Source organism: Acanthochromis polyacanthus, chromosome 17 (assembly GCF_021347895.1).
Source record: "Acanthochromis polyacanthus isolate Apoly-LR-REF ecotype Palm Island chromosome 17, KAUST_Apoly_ChrSc, whole genome shotgun sequence".
Lineage (NCBI taxonomy): Eukaryota > Metazoa > Chordata > Actinopteri > Pomacentridae > Acanthochromis > Acanthochromis polyacanthus.
Window position 1 is genome coordinate 15,675,837 of NC_067129.1, and position 18,948 is coordinate 15,694,784.

The window sequence follows — 18,948 nt, forward strand, 5'->3', positions numbered from 1 at the left end:
CAGCAAAACACGTGGACTGGCTTTGTAAGATTATATCTTTATTATATATATGTGATGTAGTCATATTTGTTTTGACATTTAAATGTAAATTTTTTAAACTCAGTTCAGTTTTCAGCATTTTCCTTTAGAAAATTATTTGAATGGCTCTTTAGACCATTATTACAGTGAACTTGTAGACAGATTTTTAGCTCTGGTTTTATCTACTTGTTCCTGCTACTGTAGCATAAAAGTGCAACTTAAAGATAAGATTGCATGTTTGTTGCATGTTCTATGCTACAACATAGAGATCGACTCTGTAAAACCACATCCCCTCTCATCTTCTCTCTTGAAAAAAAAATTGTATTCAGAAGGGAGAAAAGCCAATAAAAACATTTGATTTCAAATTGCTTTTGACACAGACAGAAAACAGCTACGAGCAGAGAGCTGCAGTGCACATTAGCATTCAGCTACAGTGTGTCCATTTTGCCTACAAGCACGGACACATGTCTTCTCTGGTGCCTTGGCTTGCTCAAAGAGGTAGCAAACAAGCGTCTACTGGGAGGAAGTGCACTCGCTTGGAAAAGCCATTTAGCGAGTTAACTTGTCAGCTGCAGCGCTTGTCAGTGTTTGTTAGTTTAGATGCTGAATGATTAAGACCTTATCTTCAATACCACTGAAAAAACTCTGCCTATGCCCTTATTAGCGTGTAAGCTCCAGTCACCAGAGCAAATGCTGTTCACAAACAAACCTGTCAACCCTTAACCGAGGCTGAAAGGTCACGTCTGACATGTCCTTACATTAAAAACCAATTAGCATTTAAAATTTAACTTGACACAATGATTCCTGACAGCAAAATGAAGTAACTTTTTGAATTTTAAGCCACTGATGTGTCTCCAGATGCTGTGGCTCTTGTGCTCTGTGATGCTGTGGTGATTGAGATTTGGATAATTGGGAAAGCCAAAGGCTAAAAAACAGTGCGGTCTAAATGTACACACTCCTCCATATCACACCCTCTTTGGCTGGGCTACAGTAGCTCCATGACCCTGAAGTACAAAATAAAGCTGGCACCAAAAGGGAGTGGCCCCATAATGTCCACATAGCTCAGCTTACAAGACAGCACACATCAGAGCGGCACCCACGTCCAAAGTCAGTGTGAGACAATCTGCAGTGGCAACAAAGTGAGTACTGTGTGTTGTGAAATGGGAGACTTCTTCTTCTTCTTGACTGAATCAAATTTGAGTGTAGCAGAAAATAAAACATGCTACTGGAATCATCTCAGGTTGAGCAGACACAGGCCAGTGTTTGTTTTGTCTTAGATTATGCCGTGTGTCTTTATTTGTAATATTAATAGAACTGTAAAAACCGACTGCACTGGCTAGATAAGGCATATTTAGACTATTAGGTTTGTCTTTCTGGTATTAATCTTATCACTCTTCCAGTGCTCTACTGGTGCTGCTTTCTTGTTATGTAAGAGAGCATTTGCTGAGCCAGGAATAGATTACTCCTACTCTGCTGAAGTGTAGCCCAGGTGAAGTGAGAAGCACCACTACAAGCTTTTTATTAAATCATATATAAGGCTCCGTCTCCAGTGGTACAGATAGAGCCGACCAACTCGCTCGCACTTGGAGGCTCTACTGTAACGATGTCTTTCTGCTTCTTGTAATGACTCTGAACCTTTGTGTTGTTTTCAGATCGGCTACTGGAATGAGTACGAAAAATTTGTATATATAATGGATCAGCAGGTCACCAACGAGTCCTCTTCTGTGGAAAACCGAACAATTGTGGTCACTACTATTATGGTACACTCTCAAACAGGTTTTAAGTGTTTCACCTTAAGATTTCTGCCACTCAAGGTCAAGGTGTCCATTGTTGCAATCTGTCCTGGGAGGGTAGAATTATTTTATTTTGAGTTGCTTTCCATCCACTCACTACATGTTGAAACAGTCGATTCACAAAGAGTGTTTCAACTGTATCCGTGTGGGTGCCAAAGCATTTTGGTTTTTTTATATTACAGTGGGCTGTCGTAGTAGTGACATCACAATAACGGCTTTGGTAATAATGACTATAGAGATAGACACCATCGTATTCACATTCAGTGCATACGTAAGTAAAAATGTTTCCCTCTCATTAAGTAATCTGTCAGCGACGCTGCGTCTCACTGGAGACATGAAATGATCTGCATACAAAGAGGACATAAACAACCAACGGCTGCAACCTTTGGCTGTTTATCCAGTGTCCAATTTTACTTTAACTTTTCTCTAAAAGACTCAGGGTTAGCAACAGCGCTAGTCAGACTAGTTCCAGCCAGCAGGTGCAGTTTGGTGATCATCAGCCATTTTTAAATGTAAGATAAGGTGCGCCTTATCTTACATTTAAAACCATGGCTCCTCCTTCCTTCTGACTTTGCTTATGATGTTTGCATCTTAGGCAAATTCAGAATGCAGTAGTCATACATTGTCATTTCAGTGTCTGGAAACTCATTATCATAAGCAGACAGTGTTTAGAGTTAAGGGAGAGAAACAGAAGAGTAGTGTCATCGCATTGTTTTCTATCTGCCAGGCATGCCTTTGATTTAAACAAACAGACTTATTATTTTAGACGCATCACAGCCATCTCATTAACTTCATGTTGCTTTAGTTACTTTTCATGACATGAAAGAAAATACCATATTTAATGAAAGGCTGCCCTGTTATTATGGGGTGTGATTCTTTCATTTTGTCTTCTGTAACATTGTACATGACCGCAGAGTGGAAGAGAAGCTCTAGTTTGAACAGTGAAGGAGTAAAACTGTTGGATAATGTAAAAGCGTCACATCAGTAAAAGACAACAGTCTCCTCTGAAGATGTGGAAGAAATGGCATTTGTTGCATTATTAAGTGAAATAACCTCTGAAAACATGTATGTGCCATCTGATAAAAACTAAAAGTAAAACAGCATTGCTGGTTATCTCCAAGGTGACTTTAGTTCATCTTTAATGGCAAACATGTTTGACATTTTAGAGGATTTATAAGGGATTTATTGGAATCCAAGGCCCAGAGGTGATGTGTATTACTCTAAAAAACATAATCAAAGCAAAAAGCAGATTATTTTATTGTCACGATGGAACAAATGAAAAGCAAATTGAATCAGTGTGAAATTTGATTTCGTCATGCAGCTACTCTTCTGATGTGGCTCACACTTTTTGTCTTTAACTTAATTGTTGGGTGAAAGAATTAATCTCCACGTTTTTCTGATGTCTTTTAATTTCCCTGCTGTCGCTGACGTTTACTTTATGAACTGGAAAAGTGCTCCATTCAGCTTGTCCTGCCCCCTGTGCCACGCTGATGCAAAGCACATGCAACCCCCCGCCTATTTCCCATTTCAACAGATTAAGGTTTTGGACGAGGTTTAGCATGAGGGAGCCCCGACATCCTGCTTTGCCTCCTTTAAATGTATCAGACGCTTTGCTTCTCCTGTTAGTGCAGACGGCCCGCTTTTTAGAGTCCCAGCAGTAATGTGCCTTTAGATGTGTTTAACCTGTGTTTGTCTAAATGTTCCCCTCACCTGTGTGTGTGTGTGTGTGTGTGTGTGTGTGTGTGTGTGTGTGTGTGTGTGTGTGTGTGTGTGTGTGTGTGTGTGTGTGTGTGTGTGTGTGTGTGTGTGTGTGTGTGTGTGTGTGTGTGTGTGTGTGTGTGTGTGTGCGTTTGTCACCCCTGCATGTGTGCATGCTACGGCATTAAGCAAGATCTCGTGTGACCCCACGAGGTCTGTCCACTGTTGATATGTGCTTTTTTTCACTGTAAACTCAAAATTATGTCTAATTAACAGGAAGCTCCATATGTGATGTACAAGAAAAACTATATGCAGCTGGATGGGAATGACAGATATGAAGGCTACTGTGTCGATTTAGCTTCTGAAATTGCAAAACATGTGGGGATAAAATATAAATTGTCAGTAGTGCCAGATGGGAAATACGGAGCCAGAGATCCAGAGACCAAGACGTGGAACGGGATGGTGGGTGAACTGGTTTATGGGGTAAGTGTCAGTCCGTCTGTGTGGCTCTTATTGTTTTACACTTCATAACCACAGGGAGGGGTTTTGTAAAACTCACTCAGTTCATGTTAGATCAAAAATTAAGTGGTTTGAGTAACTTTTTAAGAAAAAAAGTCTAAATTCTCTGATTCCCACCACTTAAATTTGAATGTTTTCTAGTTTTTTTCCTCCACTATGGCATTAAACTGGATATCTTGTGGACAAAATAAAACATTTTGGACTTTGGAAAACACCAATCAATAATTTTCTAACATTTTACTGGCCAACAACTAATTAATTAATCAAGAAAATAATCATCATATTAAATGACAGTGAAAATCTTTGTTAGTTGCAGTGCTATTGCCATGTAAAACATCCAATTTTGTCAGATTTACTCTGTTCATGGTCAATTTAAGTTTTATAAAACTCGCTTTCCCCCTAACTGAAAAGTTCAGAGGAATGTGAAAGCTTTTGTCCTTGTTAAAGGTGGCAAAGGAGCCTCGTTAGATAACACTCCTCTGACGTCACCTGTGTGAAGAAGAGTTACACCTGACAGTACAAGCAAAAATACCTGCATTAAATTTGAAACACAGAAAAAGGGGATACATTTTTTTTCTGAGTGGGTTTTGGAAAGCCCTTCTTCAACTGTAAAATCAACCTGACTGGTTTTAACCATGCGTCTCGTGGATCACTCACACTTGAACTGGCTTTAACAAGATGATTTGCATCTTTTATGAGACCTGAGCTGCTGAATGAATAATGTTATAAAAAAATCTCACACGGCAGACTGGAATGTAAAAAGATCTGCTTCGGTGCAGGAATCTCAGTCTCCTGTGTTATCTCTGCTGTTATGACTACACCAGTATTAATAGCTTCGACAGGCACAGATGACCTCTGTAGTAATTGAAACGGCCATGACAAGGCCTCTGCTGTGTTTGTGAATCAACACTGAATTTGTGTTGCTACTAATGAGCCGCTCAGATGTAAAAGGATTCGAACAAGAATGAATAATGGACAGCTGCTTTTGGCTGAGACTCTCCCTAACCTTATATGAATCCTCTGTGTTGAACATTTCACAATTTTAACTCCAGTCGCTGCAGATTTCTCGCCGCTGCAGTCTCTCGTACTAATTGATAAGCCTGTAAGGCATTGCAGAGGATCTGTTGGAGGTGAATTTAACAGTCTGATTCACATTTCATGAACTGCTTGCATAAGCTCCTCCACCTCTGTCTTCCAACCCTCCGCTTGATTCATGGAGGAGATTTGGACCGAGACAAAGACATTAACCAACACGAATGCTGAGTGACTCATTTTCAAATGGCAGATTCCCTCTCACTGGCTTTATCTCAGGTCTCCTATTGAGTATGTACTAAGCCGCTGCATTCCACCGTGTCCAATCACTTTATTCCATGAATGTACTGTATTGTTGAGCTGACTTTGGTTTGGTTTAGGGTTTATCAATATTTCCTTTATTAAATCAATATTTAACGCTTTGGTTGGTTATTTATGGTGTCTTCTGTAAGACTAACTCCCAGTGTGCCTGTTCCCATTTTCACAGAGAGCTGACATAGCTGTGGCTCCGCTAACTATAACATTGGTGCGGGAGGAAGTGATAGACTTCTCTAAGCCCTTCATGAGCTTGGGCATCTCCATTATGATTAAGAAGCCTCAAAAATCCAAACCTGGGGTGTTCTCCTTCCTGGACCCACTGGCCTATGAGATTTGGATGTGTATAGTTTTTGCCTATATCGGCGTGAGTGTGGTGCTCTTCCTGGTGAGCCGTTTCAGCCCTTACGAGTGGCATCTGGACGAGAACGATGAGGCCAAAGACCCTCAGAGCCCTCCTGACCCGCCCAACGACTTTGGGATTTTTAATAGCCTGTGGTTCTCCCTGGGTGCCTTCATGCAGCAAGGATGCGATATCTCACCAAGGTTGGTTGTTGTGTTCATTTTCCACCACCTCTCAGATGTCCTCATCATCTCTCTGCATTTTATAGTCCCATACATGCATTTCCACCCTGCAATGGTGCATATAGGTTATTTTGAGCTTTGCTGTCCACCCAACCTCATGCTCCACTTCACTGCACTTTGCTCCCATTTCTGTTTCCGAGCCTCCCTGTGCTGGGCCTCCATTTGCTTTGAAGCTGCATGCTGGCAGTGATGCTTTGCATCCACAAAATAACTTATATCCACCATGCTGAGGGCTGTAAAATGCACTGGGGTCATTACATTTCACTCAGTGGCTTGGATTCCTCGGGATTCTTGGAGGGCTACCGTGTTTTTGCTGCATGTCCCATTTTACGGTCATCAACTTGGCGCATATAATGTATTTTGTGAGGAAAGACCATCAGCACCATGGCTACATTATGCATTTTTCCAATACAATGACCATCCAGTCATCCCCTCTATTCATCCATCCATCCATCCATCTCTTCGCTCAGCACTGTTGTGGTGTCCCTGACCTCTTCTCCAAGGATTCTTGCTCTTGCTTCTTATTGACATCTGATCTTGTTCGACTTTGGATTGAAGACACATGAGGAGGAGTTTTCACGGATTTCTATGATAATGAATAGAATGGTTACTGATGTACCACTGGAAAAATGTTGGTTTGTATTGATGGGATTTTTGACTTTCAGATTTTGTAAGGAACATCTCAAAGTGTGTCAAATAATGCACACATTTAGAATACACGATCATGTACAGGGAAATTTAATATTATAGATAATAGCACTGTTACTCAGTTAAGTTAAAGTGGATGAGTGTTTCTAAAATGCTGAGCTGCTTGTCCAACATAAGTTTTAAGTCAAATTCAATCTGTTTTTATGTGGTTGACATCAACGGCATGTAAATATTTTCACTGCTCAGAGGGATGTCAGTATGGTAAATTAATCTAGTAGCAGATTGGTATAAAGACAGATGTTTGCTGCATCTGCAGTTCTGACGCTGCAGGAGCATAACTTGAGTCAGTACAAGGAAGAAGCACAGAGGAAGCAGCTTCTTCAATGCTGGAATCTGTAACTTTCTCATTCTGCGGCGAATCAGTGAAAAAAGAAAAAATCAATTAAGCGGCAAATGGGGGATCTTATTATGGCTCCAAAGTACATGCAGTTTCAAAATGGAAACTGCTGATTCTATAATTTTTGCTAAACAGTTCTCCATAGCCCTGACACAGACCATCAGTTTCCGGGCCACGATAATCACCAGAGGAGGAAATGCATTCTCTTATTTCCATACTTTAATCACACCTTCTGTAGCCTCTAGTGCATTTTTATGGCTACAACTTTGCCTCTGGCTCAACCATGTTTACACCAGCTCATCTATGTAGGGAAATTGACCTTAATGTGAAGCTATTTTTAAGAATTATCCCAATTACAAGCCTATTTTTTAATATAGATAATATTAACAAAATCTGCCTAGAAAAACAGCCTTTCTGTAACTTTGATGGTGAAGCACCAACCCTGTAGGATTTGAGTGAAGCTCTGAATGGCAAACAAAATATCTCCAACTTGTACACACCACAAGGACAAAATAAATTTACAAATAAGCTATGAAAACAGTGTAGTAGGAGAAATCCAGAGCAGTACATCTGCAATGCAGAGACTCAAATGAAGTGGATCCTTGTTTAAAATGTGAGTTCATCCAAAAGCAGCACATTCAGCATGTGTGTGGAAGTGGGGGACGACGCCAGACAGAGAGAACGGTCAAATTTAAAAAATATGAACCCGGGGTTGAACTGTAAGGCATGGATTTGAAGTCAGAACCTTTGCACTGATGTGAAAGCTGTGAAGAATGGATTTGGGAAGAAAAGACCAGCGAGCATGATGGGAGAATGATGAAGCACTTAGGCTCATCACACCCTGATTTCAATAACAGAGTCCTACGCTGCTTTCACTTACGATGAGTTCTATTCTCTCTGGTCTAACACTGTAGTGGAGAGCATTACCTTCTGAACTAGATCAAACACTTTACAAATGTCGGTGTTCATCTTCAGACACTGACTGTAGCTTTAAAGAGCCCATATTATGCTTTTTGAGATCTACTCTTTCCTCTAGTGTTTCAAAGTTTTTATCTGTAGTTGTAAAAGATCTGCAAGCTTACAAATCCCAAAGTCCATGCCAAAGGGAGTTATTCTCTTCCACAGAAAGCACGGCTCCTCACCTGCCAAAAAGGCTTCATTTGAAGTCAGACCTTTGCTTCCATTACTTATTTACCTCATCATGTAACATATTTGCATAATGCCTGTCTAGCAGCTCCAAAACAAAGAATGTACAGCTTCCTTGCAGGACTACTGCAAGGACTACAACCCTACCCACACTCAGATATCTAGCATTATGGTTTGTAAACAACTTTGCATTACTTTTATGAGCCCAACAGACCAATCAGAGCCAACTGGGTCTTAAAGAGACAGAAGCTAAAATGAAACGTTTCAGTCAGAGAGTAAGGCCTGCTGCAGAAATGTACAATATGAAAGTTTTTTCAATATTAACACATGTAAGGATTTGCTAATAGACCTTAAACATTAAAATTTTGGGGATGCAAATATGCATAATATGGGCTCTTTCAAGCAACATCACCTGCAAGCAGAACATCTTACTTCCTGGCACAAGAAATGCTTACAGTGGCTTAGTAATGTTTAATTAAAGACTAGCACCTGCTTTCTTTCAACACAAGAAGACAAATATACACAACATAACAGAACTAGGAGCCAGACAGATTCTGGGCCGGCTCAGGTCTGGCATGCAGGCTGCTGGATTCAGGCTGCTGTTGAGCTGGGCTAACTGGGATGGCTGCTCACCTGAATTAGTTCCAACACTAAATGTGGACACCGTTAGATTGAGTTAATGAGGCTTATTATTGCTTTCAAAGATTTAATCAGCTGTATAGGCAGCTATATTGAGTTAATGAGACTTCCATTAAATTCATTTATGCAAGTATGTGATCACCAGAGGCATGCGGATACGTTTGTAGTTCTCATCATTTAAAGGATTAACTGGAGGATTTCTTTAAAAAAAATTAATTTCCTTATATTAAAGCACTAAACCTCTCAGCTGATATTGTTTGAAACACTGGAGATGAAATGGAAAATGATCCCTGCCTCTCTCGTATGTATATTTGAGCACTCTCATGCGTCTGTGTTTGCTCTTTTTCCTTCTTCCAGGTCTTTGTCGGGTCGTATCGTTGGAGGAGTGTGGTGGTTCTTCACCCTCATCATCATCTCTTCCTACACAGCCAACCTGGCTGCCTTCCTCACCGTGGAGAGGATGGTCTCTCCAATCGAGAGCGCCGAGGATCTAGCCAAACAGACAGAGATCGCCTATGGGACGTTAGACTCAGGCTCCACTAAGGAGTTCTTTAGGGTAAGTGTCTCAGTTGACTGTCACCATCCTGTCGCTACACCACATAACGAGACCTCCTTCCAACACTATGCTGGCCAAAAGCACAGAGCCAAATAATTCTCTGGAGTTTTACTGTGCAGTTTGATTTATTTCCTGCCAGGTAATAAATCGAATGAATAATCAATAAAAAGGAGGTCCATAACTGGATTTTTTTCTTTATACAGCACTTCTAAAATCTCGAAACCAAACCAAATGTTCTGCAACTGAATTTGATTAATTTATTTCATCACAAACAGTGCAGTGCTGTGTTTTATAAAAGGGATTTAAGTATGTCTTAAGGAGTAAACAGCTAATAGGAAATTACATGCATTTGTTTTGTTAAGTGATTTAAAAGACACTGCTGAGATGAGCTCATATTTTCTCAGAGCAGAGCATCAGTCCGCCTGTGACTATCACAGCTAAATTATGGTATTAGGCTTCGAAAGGGACGCTGTTAGCCTGTTTGCAAATCCATTTTGTCCACAAAATAACTTTGGTTTTCTCCAACAAAATATAAAGCTTTTTTTTTATTCCAGATTTTTGGCAACAGGAATAATTCATCTATGAAACTGGGACAATTATGCTCCCTCATCTGACCATCTGTAGAGTCATAAACCAAACTTTGATTAGTCTCACTGCGTCTCTGCTAATATGCAGATTCATTTCTATTTCTGCTACACAAAAGTGCTGCTGAAGCATGAGGCCAAATGTCCTCATCAAAGTCACAAAGGCACAAGTGTCTGACGATAAAACATCGATAAGGCTGCAGAGTTAAAAACACTAATAACTCTGACTAATTAGTGTTGATGATTTAGCAGCAGGTAAAGTGTTGTGTAAGCCTGCGTTTCTATTAATATATTTATCATTTTTGAGCTCTGCATCAAATTGCGTTGCTGTAGTTCTGTCTCAGCCTCTGAACGGCTGCCCAGATCTCTGATTTGCTCAGCGATTCACACACAATGAAGTAAAATGAAATGACAGCTCAGTCTGACTATCAGTTCTGTCTTTGTGTTTGAAACTTAAGAAAAAACTTTGAAGAAGAACTAGAAGATGTCATTATAATTCCAATTTGCGGGCCACTGTCACAAAACTGCAATCTCACAGAAGGACGCCCTATTCCTCGGAAATGGAAATGTCATTCACATCGAATGTCCAGCTCTGAGCTGCTTCTATTTTTAGTCCCAGTCGTTCTCTTGGTGTGATTGCTCGCAGTGAGCCTCAGACATTTGATAAATACAGACCCAGCTCTCCTTTAGGCCTTGGGAGTGATCTGGAAGACACTTTGCACTGGTCTCAGACAGACATAAAATCACATCTTACAATCTCTTCTGAGATTTACAAACAGCATGAATACAGCGTGTTTCTGTCTGCTGGGTTTGGTTGTCTGCTGCTGTCAGGACGGGACTTTTTGTTAGGACAGTCAGTCCGAGCATGATCGAATCAAAGGCATCCATGCATAAAACGCACGCATGCTTGAGTTTACCTTTGGGATGATGGATTCTGTTTCTTGTTTAGCACATTTAACTCTGAAGGGAAATGTAACCAAGTGTAATGATTGTGTGACCCCAACCAACTTATGAAGGCGTTCAAGCAGAGTGGTCTGCTGTGCCAAACTGAACTGAGGTCTGAAAGCAGTGAAATGCAGCCATTGCTATGATTAGTGATGAGGAGGCCATCTGTACCTTGCACTGCAGTGCTGTAAAACATTACATGCACTTATAGAACTTACGTAAGTGTCTGAAGAGTAGAAGAATACAACAAGCTGAATTCAAATTAAAGTAGATGGTTGGCTGACAATTATGCTAGAAGATCTGGTTTCAAACATTTTAGATGTGCCTTCTTTAACAGTGTAATATTAAAGTGTAATAGCACAAACTAATATTGTAGGAGAACGCCCTATTATGCCTGGAATGACACACAGCAGATGTGATGCTGATCAGGACACTCCAATGGTCATGTTGTTTAAACATTCAAGTTACTATTCAAGTTAGATATTGGTTTGCAAGCAGTAATACTCTATCAAAACAGACACTTTAATCCTTAACATTATAAAAGAGATGACGCAGTAAAGAAGATATTGTAGTCGATTGGCACATACAGTAGCTTTAAAAACACCGCATACACTCGTCCGTTAGATGCTTTTTTCCCCCACAAATGTATTAAATTGAATCTGTTAGAGGCGTCCTGGTGAATCATCGCATTAAATGCAGCTCCATAAGCAGCAGTTCCACTCTGTAGATGCTCCAAATCCATGATGTATTTGGCAGGATGCGATTTATCAAAGGTGCTCCCGAGGAGATAATTGACAGACATGTAGTGGCTTCATCTTGAGTGACAAATTACCGGCCTTTCTTCCCACAAACTGAAAATGTCAGTGCAGGGGAGCAGAACTGAGCAGTGGTTATTGAAATCTGGTGATTAAAAGATAATGATTAATAGGAGCTGTAAATGCCTTTTACAGGGATCATCGAAGACGAGGTATCACTCAATCCAGATCATACAGCCGCTTTAGAACACGCAATATATGATCATAGCTAACATGGTAATTTTTATGACATGCACTTTTGTTATATTGCATTTTTTCTGGTCTTGAGTAAGGATTTAAAATGCACGGAAAGCCATTAAGTGATAGTTAAAATAGATTTGAACTTTGCACCTCTGTTATTCCAGACATTAGGTACATGCATTATTACTTTCTGCTAATGTGACATGCAGGCCCGCTGTTGTCGTCCACTTTCATGTTTGTATGTTAAACATGAAGATACCCAGTGAGCATTTTTCTGCTGAAAAGACTGCCACTGGTAGACAGACATGCAGAACAGGTTGAAATATGAACTTTTTTTTCTTTCTTTTATCTGAAGATGATGATTGAACGTTCACATTTAGACCACATTTCACTGGGATTTGTAATAATGCAAATGTTCAGCCTCTAATGTGCAGATAATGGCCTTTTGTCATTTTGGAGGCCGCCCAACAACAACAAAAACGGTCTAACACGAGGGAGCAATAAGAAAAATGATGCTCTGAGTGGGGATCAGAACACTTGTTATTACAAACCTGAATCCTAAACCGCTTAAATAGCTGTTGCTGAAAAAAAATGACAGCCTTATACTGCTAATATTGGAAGGGAAGAGACCAGTCGAAGCTAAACACTTGCACATAATTCTTGTTTTACATTAATTTATGGATCTGCTGCCATTATGATGTCATGCAAGCTTATTGTTGGCATCATACAACCCATATATTTCCATATTTATGACAGTTTCCATTTTTGCGTAGACTGCTTTTTACCTTCACACTAAGCAATAGTCTACCACTGTCAACCTACAGTTGAATAAATTAACACAGTGACTAAACAGTTATGTGGCATGTTGATGTTGTATACTCAAGAAAAGACGTTCAAGGCAAATATTGTCCCGATTTCTGCTAAAATTAACATTGAAGTAGTGCTCGGTTGGTATAACCAGCTAGGTGGTTAGCTTAGCTTTTATGAGAAAAGGTGAAGAAAAAAAATCCATTTTTTTTTCCAACAGAAATATGAAAACAAGTTGTGATTTTTGCAAATCGGCAGAAGCTTTTTACCTACAAAACATCAAATGTTCTGCATTTCTGTTTGTGTCTAAATTAAACTAAATATAAAGTGTTCATTACTTCGCTTTAAATGTGCTGCTTGGCTGATTTTGTTTGAACAATGACAGGTTATCCGTTTCCCCTTATTCCACTTGTGCAAAACTAATCTAGCTTCATACTAAGCTACACACTTGAGAGTGGCATCAACAATCTCATCTAAATCTAATCAAGAAATCTAATTCCTTATAAGTTCGTTCCTGAATGCAAAAACTTGTGATGAACTGCAGCATATAACTGTTTCTGAACTTGCCTCAAAAGATTCAATTTATAATAATTTAGTAATTTCCTGCATTTACATAACCCCCAACAAACAGCTGAGGCTAATAATAACTTGTGGCATTTGATTGTGTGTTGCACAGTGATGCTATTAGAGTGAGTAATGTCAGAAGTTAGAACAAAAACACAACATGGGGCGGAAGAGAGCTGAAATGTAGAGATTTTGCAGAGAGTTAGGGCTGATTTTAATAACAGAGATGCTGCTAAATGAGCCATGCTCCTGTTTAGTTGCTTTATTAGTTTCTAGTGATCATGAACATACAGTAAATGAGTTATAATTACATACTTAGCCATGCGCGTAAGTAGATATTGCATGCTGATAAATACAAAACAGCAGAAAGAGTGCACAGGCTTTGTTTGGCCTGTTGTCTCTGTTTTTGAGATGACAGCGTGACAGACACACACAGGACCATGAATCACTCGCAGCTTCCGTCAGCTGCTGACAGATAAACTGGTAGCTGGAAGAAGAACCAGTTTATTTCCAGGATGGATGAACCCAAAGGTTCCTCGCTGGCCAGAGGACACGACCCGGCTTGTCACGCCATCACTGTTGTGTTTACACCGGCTAATTGAGAATAATTAGTTGAATAATTTGTATTTGCTAAGCCATGACTGCTGTAGTGAGAAGATTCCTCGGTGATAAATCAGTCTGACAGCATGAGGAGTTACACAGATTTCAACACAGCTGACCAGGCTGCTCCTGACAAGCGTGCATCTTCATGTAACCCAGAAAAGAATTGCTGTTTTTCACACCATGGCCAAGGCCTGTCATCAGCTATTATTGTCATGTTAAGAGTGTTTATATGAACACTCCACTGAACTGAAATCGTGCATATGTCAAGAATGATTCACTTACTAGCCCGAGCCCACAATCCATTACATCTCTGGTGAATTATTTATGTTGTCGTACGCAACACTGAGCTGACATAGTTTGTCAGTTTAGTCCGATGTTTTCATTTATGTTCACCTACCAGATGTGATGCAGGCGTGACTCACACAACTGCTGAACATACATTCTGGATAAAACCAGTCACACAGGCTTTGTTCCTCTATATCAAATACACAGTTTACAAAAACAGCTCAAATAATTAGAGATGTAATACATGAAGCAGCGTAGAATAATGTTATATTTACAAAAACGCTTTCCAATTCCAGCTCTGGAAGTGGCGTCATGAATGTATGATGGAATGAGTTGTGACATTTCTTCTTCTTCTGGTTTGCCAGATTATGAAGCTGACTGTCACATGTATAAATAGGGGAAACTTTCAACCCAAAGTTCCCTCTGAGGCGCTTCTTTCCCTCTCCACGCTCACAGAAGGTCACATTAGTCCAGTTTAATGCAGCCTCTCTATTTTCCCCCTCTATTGTAGACAGCTGTGTACTCCCGCTCCCTGGTGACCGGCGATCAGCCTCTCGCTGGCCATTTTTAGCAGCATACTGAGTGTCAGAGCAGCGCTGTGCTGTGCATGTCTGTAGCCGCTCCAGCTGGCAGCTGACTGGGCCACAGAGGTGAAGCTGTCAGTCTCCGAGTAAGCAGGTCAGATGTGTTGAAGGCAGCCACATTACAAAAGGAGTTGTATGCCCTGTCAAACGGCAAATAACGCAAACTATTTAAAATGATATTTAGCTTGTTGTCATGTGGATTCATGAATAATTGGCTCTGCTGGAACGGATTTCTGTGCAATAATTAGGACGACAACCTGCTGATTTGTCAGCTGCTTTTAAGGAATGATGTGCATAAAAGAGACCTACACAGGCCTCACTCTCGCTGCTGTTTGGGATTTTGAGAAAGATGCGTGTGAGAAGATAAGAAGCAGGCGGACTGATGGCAAATCTGCTTGTGTGCGAGTGTGATTTATGTATCTACAAACCACATTAATTCAAAAGATAACGTGTTAAAGTGAAAACACTTCTTGTGTTAATTTGCTCCCAAGACGCTAAAAACCAAGACAGACAAAAACATGTCGCATAATTAGACCATATTATCATGTTATATAACGTTATACATAACTGGGTTGGAGAGACTGACCTCAAATACTGAGAGTGAGAAATGACACACATAGATGATATATTTGAATAACGCAAATAGCAGCTGGTTGGAATTCTTCCATCGCTTTACTATAATAGTGTAGCACATACTGCATTACATATACCATGATATATAACAGATATACACTCACTGGTCATTTTATTAGACACATGTGAAATCTATTCTAATTTTCAGTTCTACTCTAAATTTACAATTTCTGGTGACGTTGTCAAGAAGGTAAGCAATCAGCTTTATATTTATTATTAACGTCACAGTGGGTGGTAGTTAATATAGATAACATGAAAGATGTTTCATTACTCCATCATTTAATATTTAGGGTAGAGGAACGTTGCTTGCTCTCGTAAAAGTAGAATTTATGGCTGAGTTGTTGAATTAAATTGCATTAGATTTGACAGGTGTACCTAAAACATGGCTGGTGAGTGTATATTAACACATTTAGCAACAATAATCTCTTAAAAACGTGAATTGCTATAACCTAGCTAAAACAACAATTGTTCCTGGTTCACATATGCCACATGCATGAGAAGTATTTGCACTGAAATATTCAGTGGAGAACCGACAGTGGAATGTTTTCCTTCCTTTTCCAGCTGATATCAGCATATCATGTGTATTTCTGTTTTCTCTTCAGTACTTATTTGAAGCTGCAGCACAACAGATCTTTACAAATGCACAAATGTAAAAGTTACATAAGCACAGTACTCTCAAGTGAAAAGTGTACTGATGTGTAAATGGATTGATTTTTAAAAACAATCTAAACCGTGGTGATTGTGCCGCCAGCTGCGCCCTGCTGGTCGAAGCATAAACTGAGGAGGAGGAGAAGGTCACGTCTCTCTATTAATATTGATACTAAACACGGCCTGCAGTTTACTTCTGCTGAGCTGCCAGGTTGTCAGACTTCAGGCTGCTGGCAAAAAGCCCACTACCTCTGCTGCACTGTGTGCATTTAAAGGGTAAATCCACTCTGGACAGGAGGCGTAAAGCTGTCAGCTCACTCTGTGCTGAAATGTTCAGACGTATTGGACTTTCTGGCCACGCCCCTAATGTCTGATGTCACAGCAGGTGCAAAGATTCACCTGCTGGGACGTTTGTCATTGGAACCACGAGGCTCATACTTCCTACTTCAAATTAACAGTTAGGAATTTAGGGAAATATACTCTTTATTTTGCTGAGAGTTACATGAAAATATTGATACAACTTCAGCTGTGAGAACGCTATCTTAGCATAAACGTTACAGTTTCATTACACATTGCCAAATTATATTTCAAACAAATGAAATATATTGTGGTAAATGGAGACATTTAGAGATGCTGGTGGATGGACTATTGACCTTAATGTAGAAGCAGGGTTGTGGATTTTCCCTGATTTAAAGGATTTAAATGAAAATTCCTGAGGATATAGGAAAAGACGACCGCCATGCTGTAAGATTGTGATGGTAGATCTTGTTGATGGATGACTAAAAGTACATCTTAGATAGTTTTCCCTGTGCATTCCTCCTGTGTTGTATCATATATAAAAACAGACATACATGGATGGAACTAAATTAAGGAAAGGAATAAAAATGAAATGGTCTTCACACTCCTGTTCACTCATTTTTATCAACATGATTTCCCGTAAAAGAAAAAATCAGCAAAAAAATCAGTAAATTTATGCAACACAGGCATAAAATTTTAATTCTACAAATCTACTACCACACATATCATTTTTAAGTTTCAACCACATTGAATTAAAAACGTCATACAGCTAAAAATATCTCTTCTATTCTTCTCTGTTATGCTTAATATGCTTATTCTGATGATAAGCCTGTGCGTAATAGCTTAAGAACCAATATACGGCTGTAAAGGATGGATCCTTGTGTTTATCCTACACAAGGACACAACAAAAGAAGCATTGAAGCACCTTTTCTTAGCATTTAGACATTTTAAGCAGCATTTATCATGGCTGCCACTTACATACTTTTTAAGAAGGTGGGTGGACTTCAGCCTTTTAAGCCGCTCTAAAACTAAATTAATAAATAAAACTTTGCAAAATCAAATTTGAAAAAGAGACAGTGTTTGAAGTCACTACTGATTTATTATGATCTCTTCAAAATATGTCTAATCCCGATATATTCTTATTTAGTGGCAGTAATGATTTTTTCAATAGCTGCTTTTCATCCCAAAACAGAATGTATATGTATCGGGTGGTGGGTTTTTAGGAAGTAATGAGAAGGTAAAAAAAATCAACTACAGGATTCAGCTTGTTCCATCCTCTCAATCGTTTCTGTACACTCCCTACGCTCGCTGCCTTCTGGCTCCAGCTCTAAACTCTTACTGCACAAAGTTGTTTCGATGTTCTCGTGTAGCTCTCAATAAGGCAGTAACTGTGTTTTCCTGTGAATGTCTAACTGCTCTTTTAATCCAAACCCACAGCTCCTCTGTATGAATGTGTTTCTGTCTGCCAGTAATGTGCATCAACTAAACTGTCTCTGTCTTCTCTCTCTGTTCCCTGAATGCAGCGCTCCAAAATAGCAGTTTATGAGAAAATGTGGTCATACATGAAATCCGCTGAACCCTCAGTGTTTGCCAAGACAACACCAGACGGGGTTTCCCGGGTACGAAAGTCGAAGGGCAAGTTTGCCTTTCTTCTCGAATCCACAATGAACGAGTACATAGAGCAACGGAAGCCATGCGACACCATGAAAGTGGGCGGCAACCTCGACTCTAAGGGCTATGGTGTGGCCACACCGAAAGGCTCTGCATTAAGGTGGGTGGGATAATATAACAATATCCTCCATGTTGTTATAGTATTCCACCTACCCTGATGTCTCCTTTTGTCATTCTCTTCTTCCTCACTCCTTAATTCTTCCTTTTTTCTGAGTGCATCGCTGAATGAACAGTATTATGAGTTCTCTGAACTGAATCAACACATTTTGCCATTATTTTGTTCTGTTCTGTCCTATCTGGTTTGTGTCTGTTATTTTCCTCTTTCTTTCTCTTGAGGTTATTGGTATATTAGTCACATTCAGTGTGTCCATTTGAATGTTGATGTGCACCGTCACCTTCCCCAGCCTTGTTTGTTTTCCCCCTGAACCTCTCCTCCTCCTCCCTCCTGGTTTCCGTGGTGCCCTTTCTGCATTGCCTCTAATTCAACACTGAAATATTTCGTTAGTTTATTTGCTAGTTCAAATGCTGGTCTGTCAGTTGTGATGAATGTTAAGCTGCATGCTGGATGTTCTTATTTCTAATTCAACAATGACAGAATGTCCCCATCCCGCACACTTCAGTTACGAGCAATGTAACCCTCCATGCCACCTCTCTAATATTTAACATTTTCTTTGCTGTAAAAATGCTTCTCACCCTTCTACACCAGTGAAATTTTTTACCAATTTGTCCCTCCCGTGCTCCCCCTATATGAACCATTGATATTTATCTCTATTTTTACTAATATTCTATATTAGATTTCTCACGGACCTGTTCATTTTCTTACAAGTTATGTTTTATCGTTTCAAGAAATGCTGTTAACCTGGCAGTGTTAAAACTGAATGAGCAAGGCCTCTTGGACAAATTGAAAAACAAATGGTGGTACGACAAGGGAGAGTGCGGCAGCGGGGGAGGTGACTCTAAGGTCAGCCTCAATGTCACCAAAGTCG

At 39.9% G+C, this 18,948-nt stretch overlaps 1 protein-coding gene across 6 annotated transcripts in view; it reads left to right on the forward strand.

Annotated features, from left to right (window-relative positions):
• gria3a (glutamate receptor, ionotropic, AMPA 3a) overlaps positions 1 to 18,948 on the forward strand; it is a 93,171-nt gene that overhangs the window by 62,018 nt on the left and 12,205 nt on the right. For 3 of the 6 annotated variants that reach the window (XR_007937158.1, XM_051937715.1, XM_022188326.2), the window contains exons 9-14: positions 1,671 to 1,778; positions 3,786 to 3,992; positions 5,548 to 5,921; positions 9,148 to 9,346; positions 17,815 to 18,062; positions 18,809 to 18,923. Coding sequence is in view for 5 of the 6 variants with exons in the window: in XM_051937715.1 (XP_051793675.1) it covers positions 1,671 to 1,778; positions 3,786 to 3,992; positions 5,548 to 5,921; positions 9,148 to 9,346; positions 17,815 to 18,062; positions 18,809 to 18,923 (1,251 nt within the window). In the remaining variant the exon portion in view is untranslated. The remainder of the gene's footprint in view (positions 1 to 1,670; positions 1,779 to 3,785; positions 3,993 to 5,547; positions 5,922 to 9,147; positions 9,347 to 17,814; positions 18,063 to 18,808; positions 18,924 to 18,948) is intronic. The other 3 variants (XM_022188332.2, XM_051937712.1, XM_051937714.1) reach the window with 1 other exon arrangement.